This window comes from Bos indicus, chromosome 6, assembly GCF_029378745.1.
Source record: "Bos indicus isolate NIAB-ARS_2022 breed Sahiwal x Tharparkar chromosome 6, NIAB-ARS_B.indTharparkar_mat_pri_1.0, whole genome shotgun sequence".
Lineage (NCBI taxonomy): Eukaryota > Metazoa > Chordata > Mammalia > Artiodactyla > Bovidae > Bos > Bos indicus.
In genome coordinates this window covers 60,605,551-60,625,235 of record NC_091765.1, presented here as the reverse complement: position 1 = coordinate 60,625,235, position 19,685 = coordinate 60,605,551, and the positions used below count along the sequence as shown (strand labels likewise).

At 41.8% G+C, this 19,685-nt stretch overlaps 1 protein-coding gene across 11 annotated transcripts in view; it reads left to right on the top strand.

The window, feature by feature from the left end:
- Positions 1–19,685, top strand: part of APBB2 (amyloid beta precursor protein binding family B member 2) — a 385,290-nt gene that overhangs the window by 177,842 nt on the left and 187,763 nt on the right. For all 11 annotated transcript variants that reach the window (XM_070791347.1, XM_070791344.1, XM_019962637.2 and 8 more), the window contains 2 exons: positions 624–692; positions 10,171–10,980. In XM_070791347.1, coding sequence (XP_070647448.1) covers positions 674–692; positions 10,171–10,980 — 829 coding nt within the window. In that variant the 5' untranslated portion in view covers positions 624–673. The remainder of the gene's footprint in view (positions 1–623; positions 693–10,170; positions 10,981–19,685) is intronic.

Here is a 19,685-nt window from a genome sequence, read left to right as displayed (position 1 = left end):
CTTTTATACATAGTACTGTGTATCTGTTAATCCCAAACTCCTAATTTATATAGTACTGTGTGTCTTTTAATCCCAAACTCCTAATTTATATAGTACTATGTGTCTTTTAATCCCACACTTGCTGACCTTCCCACTTTGGTAACCATAAGTTTGTTTTCCTTGTCAGAGAATCTGATTCTGTTTTGTAAATAAATTCATTTGTAATGTTTTTTTTCAGGTTTTTTTTTTTCTTTGTTGTGTTTATAGCCATTTTTACCCCTTTAACAGAAGGTTTAAATTTTTATGTGGTGAAATTTGCCAGTTTTTCTTTATTGGCTTCTGAATTGTGTGTTCTTAATGAGAAAAATCATTGGAAACTTGAGAAAGATAACTTAAACCTGGCATGGAAAAACAAATCTCAAGAAATGTTTGTGGTTTCTCAAGAAATAAATGTGGTTAAGCAGGAATTCAAATTTTAGTCAAAAGTGGTTTAGCCAACTATAAGTAAACCAAATCTGGACATTGTCTGTTAAGATTTGTTTAACATTTTTAACAGCTTTTAGAAGAATTTTCAATGCTACGTTTTTTTCCTTTAATTCTTTGTTATTTGGGGTTTTAATTTCTCAAATGATCCTTCTTTTCAGATTTCAAATTATAACCTATTTCCTGCACCATTGCTGACGTCCAGAGACCCATGTCAGAAGTACTTCCAGGTCAGATACTTTCACATGTTTCAATGCATTGTACTAGTTGAATATTAAAACTTTAGCATATATATATACTAGATAATTGTTTTGACGTTAAACTTATGATTTGCTACAATACATGTTTTCTGCTTTTTATTGTTTTTCACTAATGTACTAGAAAAGTGGATCTTTACAATAAGAAGAATTAATTGCACTTAACTGCATTCATCTATTATTTGCATGATCCTACTAATACTGTACTGTGAAAATATTTTAATCGACTATAACAGAAAATTAAAACTGTCAGATTTTGCCATCTACTGTTGCACATTATAGCCTGTTAAGTGTTAAATATGAACAAAGGAGATATTGATGGTGAGTCTCCATAAATAGCCTCTTAGGCATTGTGGGATTTGCCTATAATAGGCTCCCAATTCAGTATTCTAATGCTGATTAATTTCAGGCCTTAAGAATACCAACCTAATTTTATTGTATGCTCCTTTCTTTGTGTCATTATGGATGCTAGTCTACATACAATGTGATATGAATTTACTTCTTAGCTTCACAGTAATATAATAAAAATAGCAATTGCAGTGACATTTTGAATTAAATGTAATATAGAATTGCAAGTGGCAGATCTGGGTAGATTCTTTGTTAGGACACCTACCACTCAGCAGGTTGCTTTTAAGTAAGTGTCCCTGAATTCAAAAGTTAAACTCAGCAAGTATGTCCAAGTCCTTTTCTCCTTTACATAACAGTGCATGTTACATCTTCACAGAGAGAGAAAATAAAACACAATAAAATAAACACTAAGCTCAGCAGAGGTAGATGAGGGACAGGAAATATCCTTTTATTAAAAACACCTAAAAACAATATGACTAACCTAAATTCATACAAGAAAATCAGGAACTTAGAGGCAATTTTCAGAGGCCAATTTAGGGACAGAGTGTAGATTTTCTTTGTAAATGCATATTTGAATAAGTATGTTAATTTTGCAGAATCAAAACAAATACATATGTCCTTTAGAAAAATGCATGTTAAGTGTTGAGATGAATTCCTTCTAGGAATTCTTTAGTATTTAAAATCTTTTATTACACTGTAAGATACACTCAATATGGAAATGTAAGAATAAAGCTGGCAAATAATATATAAATGATGTGTTTTCTGATTTCCTCTGAGTAGAGGTAAGCTAATCAAATAACTTATAGAAATTTCTTATGTCACTATATTTTGTTATACCAATTATGTACATTTCCTGTTGTTAGATTGCTTTATTCGTTGGTAGTTACATAAGAGATAATGAAACCATTATCCAGCATGGCTTTTAATAACAGCTACTGCTGTCATGCATTTGGTGTAGGACATAACACATTTTATAAGGAGAACAGTATTTTTGTTTCAGTGGAGTATCATTCCAGCCATTTTTTACCTGAAAATACAATAGCAGCTAGTGGAGAGCATGGGATAAGGCTTGATTTCAGCCTTGTTTTCCAACTCTGAGGAGCTGTGACTACAGAGAGCCTTTAAAAAAAACCAAAACATACCAGAATATATACCTTATATGCCTAGAAAATTCCTGCTGAACCTTCAACATTCGGCACAGAAGTCCCTTGTGAGGAGTTCTCAGCCTGTGGCATAGTCGGGTCATTACCCTATTCCAAGGATTCTGCCATTATTTAATGTTTTTTTCTCTTTTGGGATTGACTTGTCAGTTGCTCAAGAAAACCTGTGTCCTTATTTTAGCTTACCTTGTTTTCTTCCATCTACACCAGCTTGACCACTGATTATATTCATCAAACTCCACCGTATAACTCTAAGCTATATTTTTAAAAATACAGTCATCTTCAGAAAAAAACATTATTTAAAGAAGATGAAATGATGAGAAGAGGTTAGAAATTGAGCAATGAAAATGTGCTTGGTACAAGCATATCATTTCCCAAGGTGACGACATCTGCCAGGCTTGATGCTGGAATGCCTGGGTTTCCCCTGCTTGGAGTGCCTTTCTTTTCCTTGTCACTGGGGGACTCCTACTTACGTATCCTTCAAGACCCAACTCAGCTGTTACTTTCATGAAAGTCTTCCCTGCACCTCTCTCCACATCCCTAATACCTTTTGCTTGTAAGCCCCTCTGCCTGCTCTAACCACTGGGAGGTGGGTTAATAACTTCTCCTTCCCACTGCCCTGTCTGACCAAGTTTCTTAAGGGAAAGCTTTTGGTACATCTCTCTTGGCTTTCCTCAGATTCACTTGGGCTGTGGAACAGAGTGAGCCCTCAGGCAGTTTAGTTGAATAGGGCGGGTCAGAGCTGCAGGTTGAAATCACCCCTTTATCTCAGTGCCTGGGGAAGGTGCCCCGTGAACCAACTGTGTGAGGTTGTCCTCCCAGTTTAAAAATGTCCAGGGTTCTAATCCTGTGACCTCTCTGACCAAGGAACCCTAGCTGCTTCCCAATAACCTTTGCCTTCTTTGTTCATAGAGAACTTCTTATCATTTTTGCCACATTGAGAGTTTACTTTTATGAGTAATTTCAGGAACCAGCTTTATTTTGCCTCTCCTTCCTAAAAGGAAAAAAAAAAAAATCTGAGTTTACTTCATTTCCTTAATACTTTGAGGTCTAGTTCAAAAGGCAACATTCCTCAGCATAGAAGTTTTGCTGTTAACCCCTCAGTGGAAATAAAATTGTATAGCAGAAAACAAAAATGAAGAAGATGTGAAGTCTCATTTAGAAATTGGGCAGACATTGGGCTTCCCCGGGCCCATTTGTCAATTTCCAATTTTGTAAGCATGTGACAGGAGCAGGGGAAGAGCAGTAGGTTATTGAAGAGATGCATTTCCTGCCATTACTGACAAGTTTTCTTCAACAGGAGGCTAGAGGTCTCAGCAAAGAGAAGCGGGAAGGGTGAGTGTAACTATGGGCTCCAGCACAGGTTTATATTAGGATGTCATCTGAGTTACAGGGGTTGCATCTCAGTGCTGAGATCTTTGTGACTCAGGGTTTGAGGAAAGCTTTGTTAGCCATGAAATTAAAGTGACCCTGGCTTACCTAGTTTTGGTTAGGCTTCATAAAAAATACTTTGTGCATTACATTAACTTAAGCTGAAAATCTTTTACTCTAAAAGAGAAAAGAGCATGCTTCTCTTCTGATTATTCCAGAAAAAGTCTTAGGATTCTTGTTCAGTTGCTCCGTCGTGTCCAACTCTTTGTAACTCCGTGGACTGCAGCACACCAGGCTTCCCTGTACTTCACTACCTTCCGGAGTTTGCTCAGATTTATGTCCATTGAGCCGATGATGCCATCCAACCATCTCATCCTCTGTCGCCCCCTTCTCCTCTTGCCTTCAGTCTTTCCAAGCATCCAGGTCTTTTCCAGTGAGTTGGCTCTTCGCATCCTGTGGCCAAAGTATTGGAGTTTCAGCTACAGCATCAGTTCTTAATAAATATTCAGGGTTGATTTCCTTTAGGATTGACTGGTTTGACCTCCTTGCTGTCCAAGGGACTCTCAAGAGTCTTCTCCAGCATTCCAGTTCAAAGGCATGCTTTTCCTTGAATCAGTCACCATAGCCATGGGGATTTGCTACTCTGATTGGCTGGGCTTGGGCCGGGGACCTCATAAATCAAGGGTACAGTCATCTCTGCCTGAACATGGGGGCTGGATCTCTAGAATGTAAGCTCCATGAGACCAGATATTTTTGTCAGTTTTGTTTACTTCTGTCTCCTCAACAGTTAGAATGGTGTCTGTGACTAGTGAATGAAAAAATACCTGTCAAATGAATGAATGAGCATGGAGGACGGCTGATTCTTAAGAAAAAATGTGAAACTTTTATTAGAAAAGGAGGAAGTATTTGCCAGGCCGTAGTAGTTTGTCCATCATGCATGCAGGAGGGTGACAGCAGTGGTGATATGAGCGCTTTTCACACTCTTAGTTCTGAACATATACCTGGCTCTGCTATAGGAATCCATCCTCTTGAATTGATGTTGAATCTTTGTGAGTTACACTCAAAACAGCATGATGAATAGATGTGGAAGTGATGGCAATATCATGGGTCCCATTCACCTTCCCCCGGGTTCGATCCCTGGATCGGGAAGATCCCCTGGAGAAGAAAAGGGCAACCCACTCCAATATTCTTGCCTGGAAAACCCCATGGCAGAGGAGTCTGGCAGGTTCCAGGCCATAGGCTCACGAAGAGTTGGACACGACTGAGCAACTAACACTAACACACACATTCACCTTCCAGACTAATTGAATCAGGTATCTGGAGTGTCTTTGGGGGTGGGCCTAGGCTTCTGTACTTTTTAAAAGCTCCCCAGAGTGTGCGTGCAGCTAGGATTGGAGCGGCTCCTTGTTCCTGTCACGCCTATTGCCTTATCTGTCAGGGACCTCTGACCCCTTAGCCTTTTCCCCCAGCTCTTCACCCTCCTCCTGGCTCCATCTCCTGCCCCCACCCCAGACCAGATCCTGGAGTGCATTCCTCACTGTTCACATGTGACACCTTAATCACGTCCCTGTCTGCGCCTATTTCTTTCCTATTTAAAAATCCCATTCCATAGGTTGCCTTTTCATTTGCTTGATAAGTTTTTGTTTTTTCTGAGCAAAACCTTTTCTGATGTAGTCCCACTTGTTCATTTTTGCTTTTGCTGTCAAACGCCAAATACCGTTGCCAAGATCTGTGTCGAGGGGCTCACCCCGCTATAGTTTCTTTGATGGCTTTTATGACTCCAGGCCTCAATTTCACGTCTGTAGTCCATTTTGAGTTAATTTTTGTGTATCATATAAGATAGTATTGTAGTTTCATTCTTTCACATGCAGCTGTCCAGTGTTCCCCAGCTCCTTTATTGAAGAGACTGCCCTTCCCCACTGTATATTCTTGGTTCCTTTGTCATAGGTTAGTTGACCATGTACGTGTGGACTTGTTTCTAGGCTCTCTGTTCTGTTCCACTGAGCTATGTGTCCGTTTTTATGCCGCCAGCCTTCTTTTATTTGTGTATTTGTTTTGAAATTGCTTATTCTGTTTTTCTCTGTTGTGACTGTTTCGAAACTTTGTCCCTCTCCTCATGTTCCCCCTAGACTGCTTCCCCCAGGGAAAGACTTCATCTTTATGGAGAAACTGAGGTTCTCAGTTTTGCTTTTGTGTCACCACAGTGACGTATGTGCCTGACCCTGTCCTGGCTCCCGCTCCCCCCTCCTCATGTCTTGGACGAGGCTGACATTTCCACATCCGTTCTGCGGGTCCCCCCAGCGTGGTCTGTCCTTCTGTTGTGTTTCTTCTTTTCCCCTCTGTGCCAGCTTCAGCTTTCCCGGCCTATAAAAAAAGGAAACGTGGCTTGGACTCTCAGTTTAAAGAACAAAAGTTCCTCGCCATATCCCCAGATCACCCTCCAGCCGTTCTTCTTTCTCCTTCTGCTTGTTTTCTGGTGAAGTTCCTTAAAGGTCACTCCCTGCCCAACTCTGCCATCCTCCTGAAGCTGATATAACAGGAGACGCCACTGTCCTTATGATCACTCAGTGCACCTGGCTCTTTTCAGTCCCTATCTCTAAATCCGGGTGGCTCATGGAGACCTCACTGTACACCCTGGTCAAGAGATGAGTGACCAGAGCTGGCCCTATAGCTGTGTGAGTACCTCCCTATACCCACTTCGTCCTCTCCCTACTGTCTCTTTTTTTCATATTGGAATATAGTTGTTTTTAATGTTGTGTTACTTTCTGCTGTACAGCAAAGTGACTCAGTTATACATACATCCACTCTTTTTTAGATTTCCTCCCCATGTAAGTCACCACAAATCACTGAGAAGCGTCCCCTGTGCCGTACAGATTGACCCGTGTACTCTCCCTGCTGTCTTGACTGGACTGTTCCAGTAGCCTTCCAGCGAGTCTCCTTGCTGGGGCTTTGTTCTCCTCAGGTAAATAGTAGAGTCAGTATCTAACACCAGATAGAACATGAAGATGGAGCCAGCCTCCCTCTCTAGTTAGAGAGACACCCTCTGTCTACCTTATTATGCTCTTTCCCTGACAATCACTGATGTTTTAATGCCAAATTTTCATTGCTTCTCTATTGCCTTTTATCAGAGTCATCTCCATCTTGGAGAATATGTTTGAGGAAAGAAAAGAACACAACCCTTGCACACATACATTTGAGCCTCATTCATTCTTCTTGCAGCTGTTGAAGTGCTTGATATTCTTCTCTGCCTCAGGGTCAAGTCCATCTCTTGGAGCAGGTCTTCCAGGACCCTCTGCCCAATCCCTCCTCCTCTCTCTCTACCACCTCTCCTCTCACGTCTTGATTTGCTCAGATTCCCCAGATGGTAATCCACACTCTCTTGTCTGCAGCTCCTCTCCAGTGTGAAGTGGGAAGATCACTTACCCCTTTGTACCCTGATTGCTGTCACTTTGTGTGTGTCTGAGGCTGAGAGCGCTTCGCAGGCGGGACCTTATTTGTCTTGGTTTCCGCATTCCCAGCCACAGCACCAGGCAAGAGCGTGCTCAGTACATGATGGCCGGAGGTGTGGTGGCCAGAGACAGAAGAGTGCAGCACGGGAGGGAGCTGTGAGATGATAGTCATCCCTGGTGTGTGTTGAGCTCTTACAGTACGTCAGGCCTTAGGTTCAGTGCTTGACAGCTGTCTCTCTCAGTCCTCAGCAAAGCTCAGTGATGTATAGATACTATTAAGCATTATCCTGGTAAAGAAATGAAGAGTTTAAGCAACTTTTCTGTTATGTCAAGGAGATTGGACTTAATTCATAGGCTTTTTTGACCGTAAAGAAAATAACTAAATTTTAGAAGATTTAAAAAGACATTATAAAATTTTCTTTCTTTTAAAAAAAAGAATCACATACCTCCTTTCTCTTAAATCTGAGGATTTTCTTCTGTAATTAAACTCCTGTAGACTCGGCTTCTTTACCTCTTCTTGTTAGTCTGTTTGCTCCCTGTGTCTCTGCAGCAAGACCATTTTTGTACAACTCAGATCAAATGCCTGATTAATCTAGGGGCCTGACAGCAGGCAGCTTTGTGCTCTGTCACTTGGATTAAAAGGCTGAAGATCACTTGTATTTATTGTTTATGCACTGTGCTAACCTCCTAGTGCCATTTCGCATTTTAATCCTTACAGCAGCCAAGTACTATTATCGTCCCCATTTTTCAGACAAGGAGACTGAGAGCCTGATGTCCTGGATCACTTAACCAGGAATTAGCATGGAGCAGGCTTGTGCCTCGTGTCTTTGACCTGAGTTCTGTGCAGTCATCCTCATGGGCACTGCCTCCTCACTTTTGGGAGCCTCCTTTCTGCTGCCTTGGCCTTTCTAGGAAGTTGCTCATCGCTATCTGCTTCAGGACCCTGTGAGCCCAAAACACTTGCTGGCTGATGTATTAACATCTAGGGACAACTGTGTACTTCATAGGATTAACTGACTGTCTTCGTTCTAGATCTGAACCTTTTATTTTGCTTCCAGATGATACTATCATTTACTATTTAAAACACACACCTGAATTGTGTTCAGGCTTTGATCTATAAGAACAGCATCTGCAGAGCTGTTTTTGGTCCTGTTGTTCTAACTTAACCCTCCCAAATTTTGCGTTTGTGATTTCTAGCAAGCAGAAGAGTTGCAGTGGACTAGAAGGGGTGGTAGGATCCAAAGGCTGGTGAAAACACGGCTCAAAGGTTTTACCTGTCAAGTAAAACCAAGATATAAAGGCTACTTCAGTATTAAATCACCTAAAATTTTTGATGGTATTCTTTGTGAAAGTGTTTATGGCTATAAACAAAGTAAATAAAAATTTCTCCCTAATAACATTGCTAGAATATAGTATCTAATGTCATAAAACAGCCTCATAAAAATTTTTTTTTGTCACACCTTCTTAAAAGCCAGCAGATTGCCAGCTTTCTCATAATAATGTCACTCCAAATACCCGAGTCTAAATATAATTTTCTCTCCTGTCCTATGTTACGGGTATTATGTCTCAGGGAAAACTTCGTGTGGGTTCACAGTGGACCCTTTTCATACCAAATGCTGCTCTGAAGTGAGGTTGAATTATATATTAAAACATGTTTCCTGTAAAACGGTAGTACTAGCCAAAGCAGTATAAAGAATTTTTTAAAAATTCAGTTGTCAGTATTGTTTAAAAGATCCTAGACCCTAGATCCTCAGTGAAGCCCAAGTGCTGAGACAGGTGTGGGTAAGCAGGAATCCTTTGGGCTCCAGCCCTCGCTATCTCTGCGGGCCACATGGTCATTCTGCTGTAAATATGGACAAGGCTTGGAGGGTACAGATGTTGCCTAGCTTCAGAGAAGCACACAAGGCTCTAGTGGTGACTCTTCTAAAATATCCCATCCTGAGTGTTGGACGATGGACAGAGATGTTGCTAAGCTCCCAAACTGGAGAACATTCTTACCTTCCTCCCCTGCAGAGGCCTCTGTTTTGCTCGATGGAGAAGGAGGGGGTTGTCACAGTACAATTTCAGGAATGTTAGGAGCTGTGCTTTGGTTCATCTACTCCTGATATAGAGGAGGAGCCCTTGGAAGTGTCTGGAGGGCAAGGGATCAGATAAGAAAGAAGTCATTCGTCATAGGCTGAGAAATCTGAAACTTTAGGAATTCCCCCTAATGAAGTTTGTTCCTTTCTAGTTTGAGGAATCTTTCTCTCTTCCTAGCAAGAGACACATGGAACAAATCACTGATGGTGTGAACAATATTTGAGATAAATGCAACTGCCAGACAGTTTTCCAGGAGTTCTGCAAGGGCACGTGGTGCCTGCAAACTGCTGAGTGTGTGTTTTAATTCAGTGGAATATATTCAGACTCCTTTGGGGGCTCTAACATGTCTGTAGCCTCGGGCTCAATGCTGCATTATTATAAATTGTTTTATGTGTATGTTCTTGAGTAATTAAGCCATTTCTCCAAAATTTATGGTTAGTGCACACAGTAAGCCCAGGTCAGAAATGTTCACAAGACAGTATCAAACTGTAATGGAGGTTTGGTTTTTCCTGGCATTCAGAACACGATTTCTAAATATGGTGAAGAAGAATTACCTTGGATACGTGGTACCTTACTGAACAGTGACCTTTCAGGTTAATTAAGAATACTGGAGCCCCAGAGGCTTTCTGAGCAACCTTTTTTGTTGCCTGAGGTAACGACAAAATAGAAATGTAGTGTAAATGTTTAGAAAGCAGATGATTTTCGAGGTTGTGAAAAAATGAAGACCCGCTGTGGGGAGAAAGTGCTTTTATATGAATTCAAAAGAGAGATACATTTTTATTCTAAGTAAAATTTGAAACCTCAGACCGCCACGCTTTTCTATAAACTGGCTTTTGTGTATCCACATTAAGCCTTTTATTTGCTCCTGGTTAATGTATGAGCACACGGTGAAAAGAGAGAGGAAGATGGGTCAGTTCTACAAAACTGCAATGGAAGCATTGATTCTTTCAATTTTCCGTATGGAAATGTTTGCTCACTCTGTGCGCTAAGTCATTTGATCATGCTGGGCATCCAATGACCGGTTTTCTTCTTCTTTTTTTCCAGCTGACTCAGGTGTAGACACTTTGGCAGTGTTTATGGCCAGCAGCGGAACCACGGACGTCACGAATCGGAACAGCCCAGTCACACCACCAAACACCCTCAATCTCCGGTCCTCCCACAATGAACTATTGAACGCCGAAATAAAACACACAGAAACCAAGAATAGCACACCCCCTAAATGCAGGAAAAAATATGCACTAACTAATATCCAGGCGGCCATGGGCCTCTCGGATCCAGCCGCACAGCCCCTGTTGGGAAATGGCTCTGCCAACATCAAGCTGGTGAAAAACGGGGAGAACCAGCTCCGGAAGGCCGCAGAACAAGGGCAGCAGGACCCCAACAGGAACGTCAGCCCCACCGCGGTCATCAACATCACTTCTGAGAAGTTAGAGGGTAAAGAGCCCTACCCTCGGGACTCCCCGGACTGTGAGATTTTACCCTCCCAGCCCCGGAGAACCAAGAGCTTCCTGAACTACTATGCAGACCTGGAGACCTCCACCAGGGATCTCGAGCAGAACGTGGGCAACCAGCTTGGGGCTGTGGGAGAGAAGGCCCAGCCAGGCCAGGCCTCCCCCACTGTCGGGAACGGTGATGTGCTGCTGCAGAAACCAAACAAGCCCCAGTCTAGCCCCGAGGAGGGCCACATAGCCACCGTATCATCCAGCCCAGAGACCAAGAAGGATCATCCTAAAACAGGGGCCAAAACCGATTGTGCACTCCACCGGATCCAGAACCTGGCACCAAGCGATGAGGAGTCCAGCTGGACCACTCTGTCCCAAGACAGCGCCTCCCCCAGCTCCCCCGACGAGACAGGTACCCGAGAGAAGTGTAGCCTGTGGTGGCACTTTCCCTTCTTGATGGAATTAATCTCTGCAATGACCCCCCTCCCCCAAAATTTTCATTTGCAGGTGGAGAAGAACTTGAGCCTCTTAGGGAAAAATTGGGCAATTTATGTGAAAAGTACTCAGCATTTTCATTTTGATTCAAACAAGTTGTTTGTCCTGGGAAGCATTTTTGTAAAAGAAATAAGTCCCTGGTATTAAATACAGTAAAACATCACTTATTTGGAAATTATACTGCCAGTGGTTAGGTGAACCATTTCTACTATCTCGAAACACTGGGTTTTGTAAGGAAAATAATAAGGCAGTTGCCAGGGGTGGATGCAACCTGAGAAAGAGAACAACTATTTTTAAAGTTCTCAGAAAAACGTGTTTATGCTCAAGCTAATGAAAAGTTTAAAGTTTAAGAAGTTGAAAGTCTATTCATTAAAGACATGTCCTTTTTGACCTTTACTGGGAAATATGTTGTTAGCCTTGTGCAAATGATATTTGAAAGTGAGAAAGTGGTGTTTCTTTTAATATATTTTCAGAAGTTTTGGATTTTAACTAGTCTAGTTGAGACCAGTCTTTCTTGACTTTTGTCTATATTTGTAACATCTTTGGATTTTTCACAGAACTGAAAATTGTCACAGAAATGAGCAGGGTCCTAAAACTGAGCTACTTTTTATCTCATCTTCTCATAGTCCCCTTTTTACTGATCATAAGGTTAAAAGATTGGAGAACTGAATTGTATCTGAATTCACTGTAAACAAGCACTCACAAAGGCTTCTTTCTTTACCCTAACCCTGCATCTAGTGGTTCCCAAGGCTGTGTTAATGTGATACAGATGTTACAGATAGAACCACCAGGGAAGGAAATGACATTTTCCCAACCTATAAGGCAGAGAAGTTATAAGGACTACAGATAGGAAAAGAGAAGGAGAAAATAAGACATTACCTTGTTGAAAAAAAGAAAAAAAGGCTTTTTGAAGTGCCCTTTAAAATCAGAGTGCTTTACATGATTTCATCAGCTTCCTGTTGCTGGATATGTGGCAGTAGGGAGGCTGAGATGAGCCCATTTCATCTCATAAACGTCTGGGCCTGCACATTATTGGAATTATAATTATGTTTAGTAATGTCACTGAGTTCACAGCTCTCTATTACTTTTTACATTTAGAGAATTCATATCCTGTAGCCGATGGAAACTGTCACCTGCCAGTGTCTGAATCTATATAAACGACTCCTTGAGTATCTCACGTTCAAACTTGCTCTCGTGTGTTCAGCGCCCTCCGCTGAGGCCGCGCTGCCTTCCTCAGGTCATGGCAGCCTTTCTGCTGCTCTTCTGAGCACAGTGCTCCTGTTGTAGTGACACTTTAAATCTTACTGAAATGTATTAGGTAAAGTCTCCCCTGTTCCTCACTCTGTTTGCCTTTTTTCCAATGAAAACCACTACTTTTTTTTTTTTTTAAGCATTTTTTTTTTCAGGAGCCATTTTAGGCATATACCCACATTTATAATAAACTTTAAAATTTCCCCCTATTTCATAATATTTTTAAAGAGTCTTTACCTTTTCGAGATACATACTAGAATATAGTAGAATAACATATAGTGTAATATATTCTTATTGAAATAATACGTGTATGCCTTTTGTCCATAAGCTAATCTTTGTTAAAGGTAGGTACATAAAGCTTTATTACTATGTTCTCTCTACTTTTGTGTGCTTAAATTTTTCCATGGTAAAAAAATTTTTTAAATGAGTGACATTATTTTATGAATGCTTCACTTTTTCCACTGAAGTATGTATTTTGCAGATCAGTTCATAACAGGACATAGCGGTGTTCTACCTCAGGCTAAGTTTAAATGTTTAAGCATGCTATTCCACCCTCTTAAAGCTCCGTGGTTTAACAATTCCCCTGATGCTGAGTGTTTAGGGTAGTTCTATCCGCAACCCCTTTGCTTATTGAATGCTGGTATCAGTAAGGGCTGGCAGAGAGTACAGAGCTTAAACTGACCCCATGCACGGGCTCGGTTCATCTCTCCAGGGTCTCCTCAGCTCACTACTCATTTGCTCAGTGTCCCAGGGTAACTTGCTGCTGAGTTTCTCTACAGAAGCCATTAGAGTGCTTGGCATGTGATATGTATTGGATTAGAGTTTTCTGACTTGTTGAGGGGTTAGGTTCATTTTTCATTCTTCAAGTCACTTTTGAAGACCTTGAGGTTTAGAGTAAGGATGACAGTATGGTGATGGTCCATAATAGGTCGCTAAGGATAGACATTTTGATTTAGATGTGCTTGGAAAAATGTGTTAGCTGTGACTCAACTCCAAAGCTGTGAGATTGAGGGGTTTTTTAAACAAATTTAGAAGCCATCCCTTCAAAATGAATGTTTGGGAATTCTTTTGGAATTTCTTCAGAGCCCCTTGTGAACTCCCATTGAAAAAACACCTCTTGGGACTTCCCAGGTGGTCCAATGATTAGGACTGCACTCTCACTGCTGTGGGCCTGGGTTCAATCCCTGGTCAGGGAACTAAGATCCCACAGACCACGCAGTGTGGCCATGAAAAAAAAGAAAGAAACTTGATGATTTTACATAGGGGCTTAATAAAATGGAAGATATAGAGTATGAAACTGACGGTATCCTATAGAATGGCCGTTTTCAAAATTTGGTTCATTACTAATGTGTACAAAGGCAGGCTATACACAGAGAAAACCAAATCAGATGGTGTGATTGTGGGCCTAATGCTTCATTAACTTAGCATTGAGAGGACAGGCTCTTGGGTCAACTGCTTGAGTTCAGGTCTCCGCTGGGTTCTGCGTAGGCAGTTCGCATAGCCTCTCAACTGTAAAGTGGGGGTGCTAGTAATGTTTTAGCATAGATCTGGTGTGAAGATTAAGTGAAGACATCTTTGAAGAGCCCTTAGAACAGTGTCTGGCATATAGCAAGAACTTAATAAATGAGTGCTTATTTTTATTAGTGATAATCATTATCGGTATAGCAGTGGGATATATAAGTTTACTTCTCTCTTAATTATGAGTTACTTATATTTTGGTCTCTGATTTTAGTTAGGACTTTCTGTACCCTAAGAGAAAGGATTGGTGATTTGTCTTCATCTTTGTGCTGTCATGACATGCCTGAAATATAGCAGGTGAACTTGTAAGTAAATAATGATTAATTGAATAAAAATGGAGGTCATCTACATATCCCCAAATGGCCCTGATGTAGTGAGTAAATCATTTGATGTTATATTTTAATCAATGTCTGATTTTTATATCAGGTACTTATTTTATTTGATATTGGGGTACTTACTGAACATGGCCTCACCCATCAGAACAAGACCCAGTTTCCCCCTCAGTCAGTCTTTCCCATCAGGAAGCTTACATAAGCCTCTTATCCTTCTCCATCAGAGGGAAGACAGACTGAAAACCACAATCACAGAAAACTAACCAATCTAATCACATGGACCACAGCCTTGTCTAACTCAGTGAAACGATGAGCCATGTTGTGTAGGGCCACCCAAGACGGACGGGTCGTGGTGGAGAGATCTGACAAAACATGGTCTACTGGAGAAGGGAATGGCAAACCACTTCAGTATTCTTGCCTTGAGAACCCCATGAACAGTATGAAAAGGAGAAAAGATAGGACACTGAAAGATGAACTCCCCAGGTCAGTAGGTACCCTATATGCTACTGGAGATCAGTGGAGAAATAATTCCAGAAAGAATGAAGAGACAGAGCCAAAACAAAACCAACACCCAGTTGTGGATGTGACTGGTGATGGAAGTAAAGTCCAATGCTGTAAAGAGCAATATTGCATAGGAACCTGGAATGTTAGGTCCATGAATCAAGGAAAATTAAAAGTGGTCAAACAGGAGATGGCAAGAGTAAACATCAACATTTTAGGAATTGGTGAACTAAAATGGACTGAAATGGGTGAATTTAATTCAGATGACCGTTACATCTACTACTGTGGGCAAGAATCCCTTAGAAGAAATGGAGTAGCCCTCATAGTTAACAAGAGAGTCTGAAATGCAGTACTTGGATGCAATCTCAAAAACAACAGAATGGTCTATCTCTGCTCGTTTCCAACGCAAACCATTCAGTATCACAGTAATCCAAGTCTCTGTCCTGATCAATAATGCTGAAGAAGCTGAACAGGTCTATGAAGACCTATAGAAAAAAAAAAAAGCAAGAGAGTTCCAGAAAAACATCTACTTCTGCTTTACTGACTATGCCAAAGCCTTTGACTATGTGGATCACAACAAATTGTGGAAAATTCTTTAAGAGGTGGGAATACCAGACCACCTTACCTTCCTCCTCAGAAATCTCTATGCAGGTCAAGAAGCAACAGTTAGAACCAGACATGGAACAACAGACTGGTTCCAAATCGGGAAACGAGTACGTCAAGGCTGTATAGTGTCACCTTGCTTATTTAACTTACATGCAGAGAACAGCATGAGAAATGCTGGGCTGGAAGAAGCACAGGCTGGAATCAAGATTGCCGGGAGAAATATCAGTAACCTCAGATATGCAGACTGACACCACCCTTATGGCAGAAAGTGAAGAAGAACTAAAGAGCCTCTTGATGAAAGTGAAAGAGGAGAGTGAAGAGTTGGCTTAAAACTCAACATTCAGAAAACTAAGGTCATGGCATCTGGTTCCATCAGATCAGATCAGTCGCTCAGTCATGTCCGACTCTTCGTGACCCCATGAATCGCAGCACGCCAGGCCTCCCTGTCCATCACCAACTCCCAGAGTTCACTCAGACTCAAGTCCATCGAGTCAGTGATGCCATCCAGCCATCATCCTCTGTCGTCCCCTTCTCCTCTTGCCCCCAATCCCTCCCAGCATCACAGTCTTTTCCAATGAGTCAACTCTTCACATGAGGTTCATGGCAAATCGACGGGGAAACAGTGGAAACAGTGGCAGACTATTTTTGGGGGCTCCAGAATCACTGCAGATGGTGGCTGCAGCCATGAAATTAACACGCTTGCTCCTTGGAAGAAAAGTTATGACCAACCTAGATAGCATATTAAAAAACAGAGACATTACTTTGCCAACCAAGGTCCATCTAGTCAAGGCTATGGTTTTTCCAGTAGTCATGTATGGATGTGAGAGTTGAACTACAAAGAAAGCTGAGCACCAAAGAATTGATGCTTTTGAACTGTGGTGTTGGAGAAGACTCGAGAGTCCCTTGGACAGCAAGGAGATCCAACTAGTCCATCCTAAAGGAAATCAGTCCTGAATATTCATTGGAAGGACTGATGCTAAAGCTGAAACTCCAATATTTTGGCCATCTGATGCAAAGAACTGACTCATTGGAAAAGACCCTGATGCTGGGAAAAATTGAAGGCAGGAGGAGAAGGGGACAACAGAGCATGAGGTGATTGGATGGCATCACCGATGCAATGGACATGGGTTTGAGTAAACTCCGGGAGTTGGTGATGAACAGGGAGGCCTGACATGCTGCAGTCTATGGGGTCACAAAGAGTCGGACATGACTGAGCAACTGAACTGAACTGAACTTATTTTATAGCTTAGCTGAAAATGTTGCTTCATAATGGGGGGATACTGATTAATCAGTTATTGTGGAAGGCACAGTGAAATTCTGGGTTCCAGATCTTTTGGGGGGACTTTATCACACTCAGGCGACCATGCTGGGATGTGAACCAAGGTCTCTAGACACAGCATCCAACATTTTCCCACTGTATCATAGTTTAGAGACCTTGCCTTGTGGCACCAGTGGCTGAATAATCAGACTTTATATACTTCAACCAGCGTATCTTTATAATCTAAAGGATGGAAAATTATATTTTAGAGAATCTTTTCATTCTTATAAGCAGTTGAGTTTCAGCCCAACTCTTAGTTCCTCTGTGAAATCTTTCCAGGCCCTCTGAGCTGTTGAAAGTCCTTTTTCTGTACCTCAAGGCAATATTTCCAAGTCTCGGGTTATCACATTCCTCTCAGAAGTTTGTAACCTTACTGAAAGGTTTTTGTTTGGACTTGGAGCTCTATGAAAGCAGGGGCGAAGTCTTTATCATGTGTGGATATGAACCTTTTCTCACAGTAGGTAACATAATCACAAGCTCCATAAACCTTATCTGTTTGCTGGTTGGGTAGATGGAGCTGGACCACAAATATGCATACTGTCTGTGATTTGCTACATAAGTCTAGCTATAAAAACAGAAAAAGGAAGGGATTTTCCTGGTGGTCCAGCAGTTAAGACCCTATACTTCCACTGGAGTAGGAAGTGGAAACCCATTCCAGTATTCTTGCCTGGGAAATCCCATGGATAGATGAGCCTGGCGGGCTATGTATAATCCATGGGGTTGCAAAGTCAGACATGACTGAGCATGCGTGCACTTGAGCGCCATAGACACACGCGTGCTTCCACTCCAGAAGTCATGGGTTTAATCTCTGCTTATGAAGGCAGTGGCACCCCACTCCAGTACTCTTGCCTGGAAAATCCCATGGATGGAGGAGCTTGGTGGGCTGCAGTCCATGGGGTCACTAAGAGTCGGACATGACTGAACGACTTCACTTTCACTTTCATGCATTGAAGAAGGAAATGGCAACCCACTCCAGTGTTCTTGCCTGGAGAATCCCAGGGACAGGGAGCCTGGTGGGCTGCGGTCTCTGGGGTTGCACAGAGTCGGACACGACTGAAGCGACTTAGCAGCAGCAGCATGCTGCTTGGTGCAGCCAAAAAAAGAAAAAGTAAGCACAACTTATATAAAATAGCTGTTCAGAACACTTGGATAGGGTGATTATTATTTTATTCTAGTCTCCAGGGAAAGACGAAGAGTTGGGGCCAGCATTTCAATCCATCACAAACATTCTTTGTATTAGATGTCTGCGTGCTGCATTCAGTCAGTCGTGTCCAACTCTTTGCGACGCCATGAACTGTAGCTCATCAGGCTCCCAATTTTCCAGGCAAGAAGACTGGAGTGGGTTGCTGTGGCCTCCTCCGGGAATCTTCCCAATCCAGGGATCCAACCCAGGTCTCCCGCATTGTGGGCAGATTTTTTACTGTCTGAGCCACCAGGGAAGCCCATGAATACTGGAGTGGGTAGCCTATCCCATCTCCAGAGGATCCTCCCCACCCAGGAATTAAACAGGGATCTCCTGCATTGTAGGCAAATTCTTTACACAGCTGAGCTACCATAAGTCTACAATTCAGAGCAGCCAGAGAAAAGAACCATTTCGTTTTCACTTACCTGCATACTTTGTGAGTTGATTTCATTGCTAATTGATCTGTACTGCTTAAGAGTTTAAATCCTTTGATGTCTTAAATTGATTGGTTTCCAGTCTTAAGGCAAGCAAAGTAGAACTCTTGCAAGTTGGATAAGCTGCTGAGGGCAAAAGCCAAGGCACGAACCTAATTATGTCAACACAGTTGGCTGCACTAATTATTTCTGGCCTTTGCTAGCTTAAGAGTGTTAGAGGTTTGGACAAGTTGATATTATTAACACTTTCTAGAAATTTTTAAATTTTATGTCAATAGATTTTGACAATTTCAAACATAAAGTATTTTTTAATTGCTTTTTGAAAGCTCCCATCCCTTAAAGGAAAAAAGAAAAAAATCCAGAATATAGAAAGGGCCCAGTGTTCAGTTGGTTTGTCCTGCTGCATTCATTTTAATCTTTTAAACACTCAGTAGTGATTCACTCGCCTTTCTGTCTTATCGTCTCAATTGAGAGTTCCCTGATGTGACAGGAGGAATTGAAGAAGACACATGTGAAATGTTTCCAAAATAGCTCGGACGGATTGTGTTCCGGGTGGATGGTGTGATTTCCAAATTAGATTTTAGTACCTCGGGGCTCAGATGGATAAAAAGACTTTTTTATCTCATTCCATGAACTTAAGGAAGAAAATTATTTTGCTCAATTAATTATTTTTGGAACGTTCCAGAAAATATATATACATTCAGTTGAATGATAAGATAGATTTTGGTTTCTTTCCATTATGAAGTATTAGAGGAGGTACTTCAGGGCACATGCTAAAAATAGATGCAATAAAATGAGTGGCCACAAAAGTCCTAACAGTCTAGTCATGAACACAAGACTGTTGGTATATTCAAGACGGAACCAGGAAGGAGCTATGAAATGCTGGCGTGCTGTGGGATAGAGAGAGCTTAGAGGAGAAAGAAACTTTAATTGTTTGGGATATGGAAGTTCAGGCATTAAGTTGTCTGTGCTGAAGACTGAATAGGTTCTTGACAGATGAAGACCAGCAGGAGACCATTGCTCTTCAGAGCTGATAGAAAGTAAGGAATCCTTTTCTCTCTTTAAATTAATCACTGTGTGTGTGTGCTTAGTCGATCAGTCATGTCCAGCTGTTTGTGACTCCCATGGACTATATAGGCCACCAGATTCCTCTGTCCTGGGTTTCTCACCCAGGCAAGATACTAGGGTGAGTTGCTCTTCCTCCTCCAGGGGATCTTCCTGACCCAGGGATCAAATCTGCATCTCCTGCATTGGCAAGCAGAGTCTTAACCTCTGAGCCACCTGGGAAGCCCATTGAAGAAGTGTAATTCATGATTTCCCCCCCTTCTCATGTCTGCTTTAATGGCATGTTGAAAATCAAAATTTTAGAACCCAGCTTCACAAGTTGCTTAGCATCTGGGGAGAGGATGTGGGCAGAGACAGAGAGTGGCTGCTTAGGAAATGACTGGATGGAGTCCTCTAGTAGTCCTGTGTGATGGG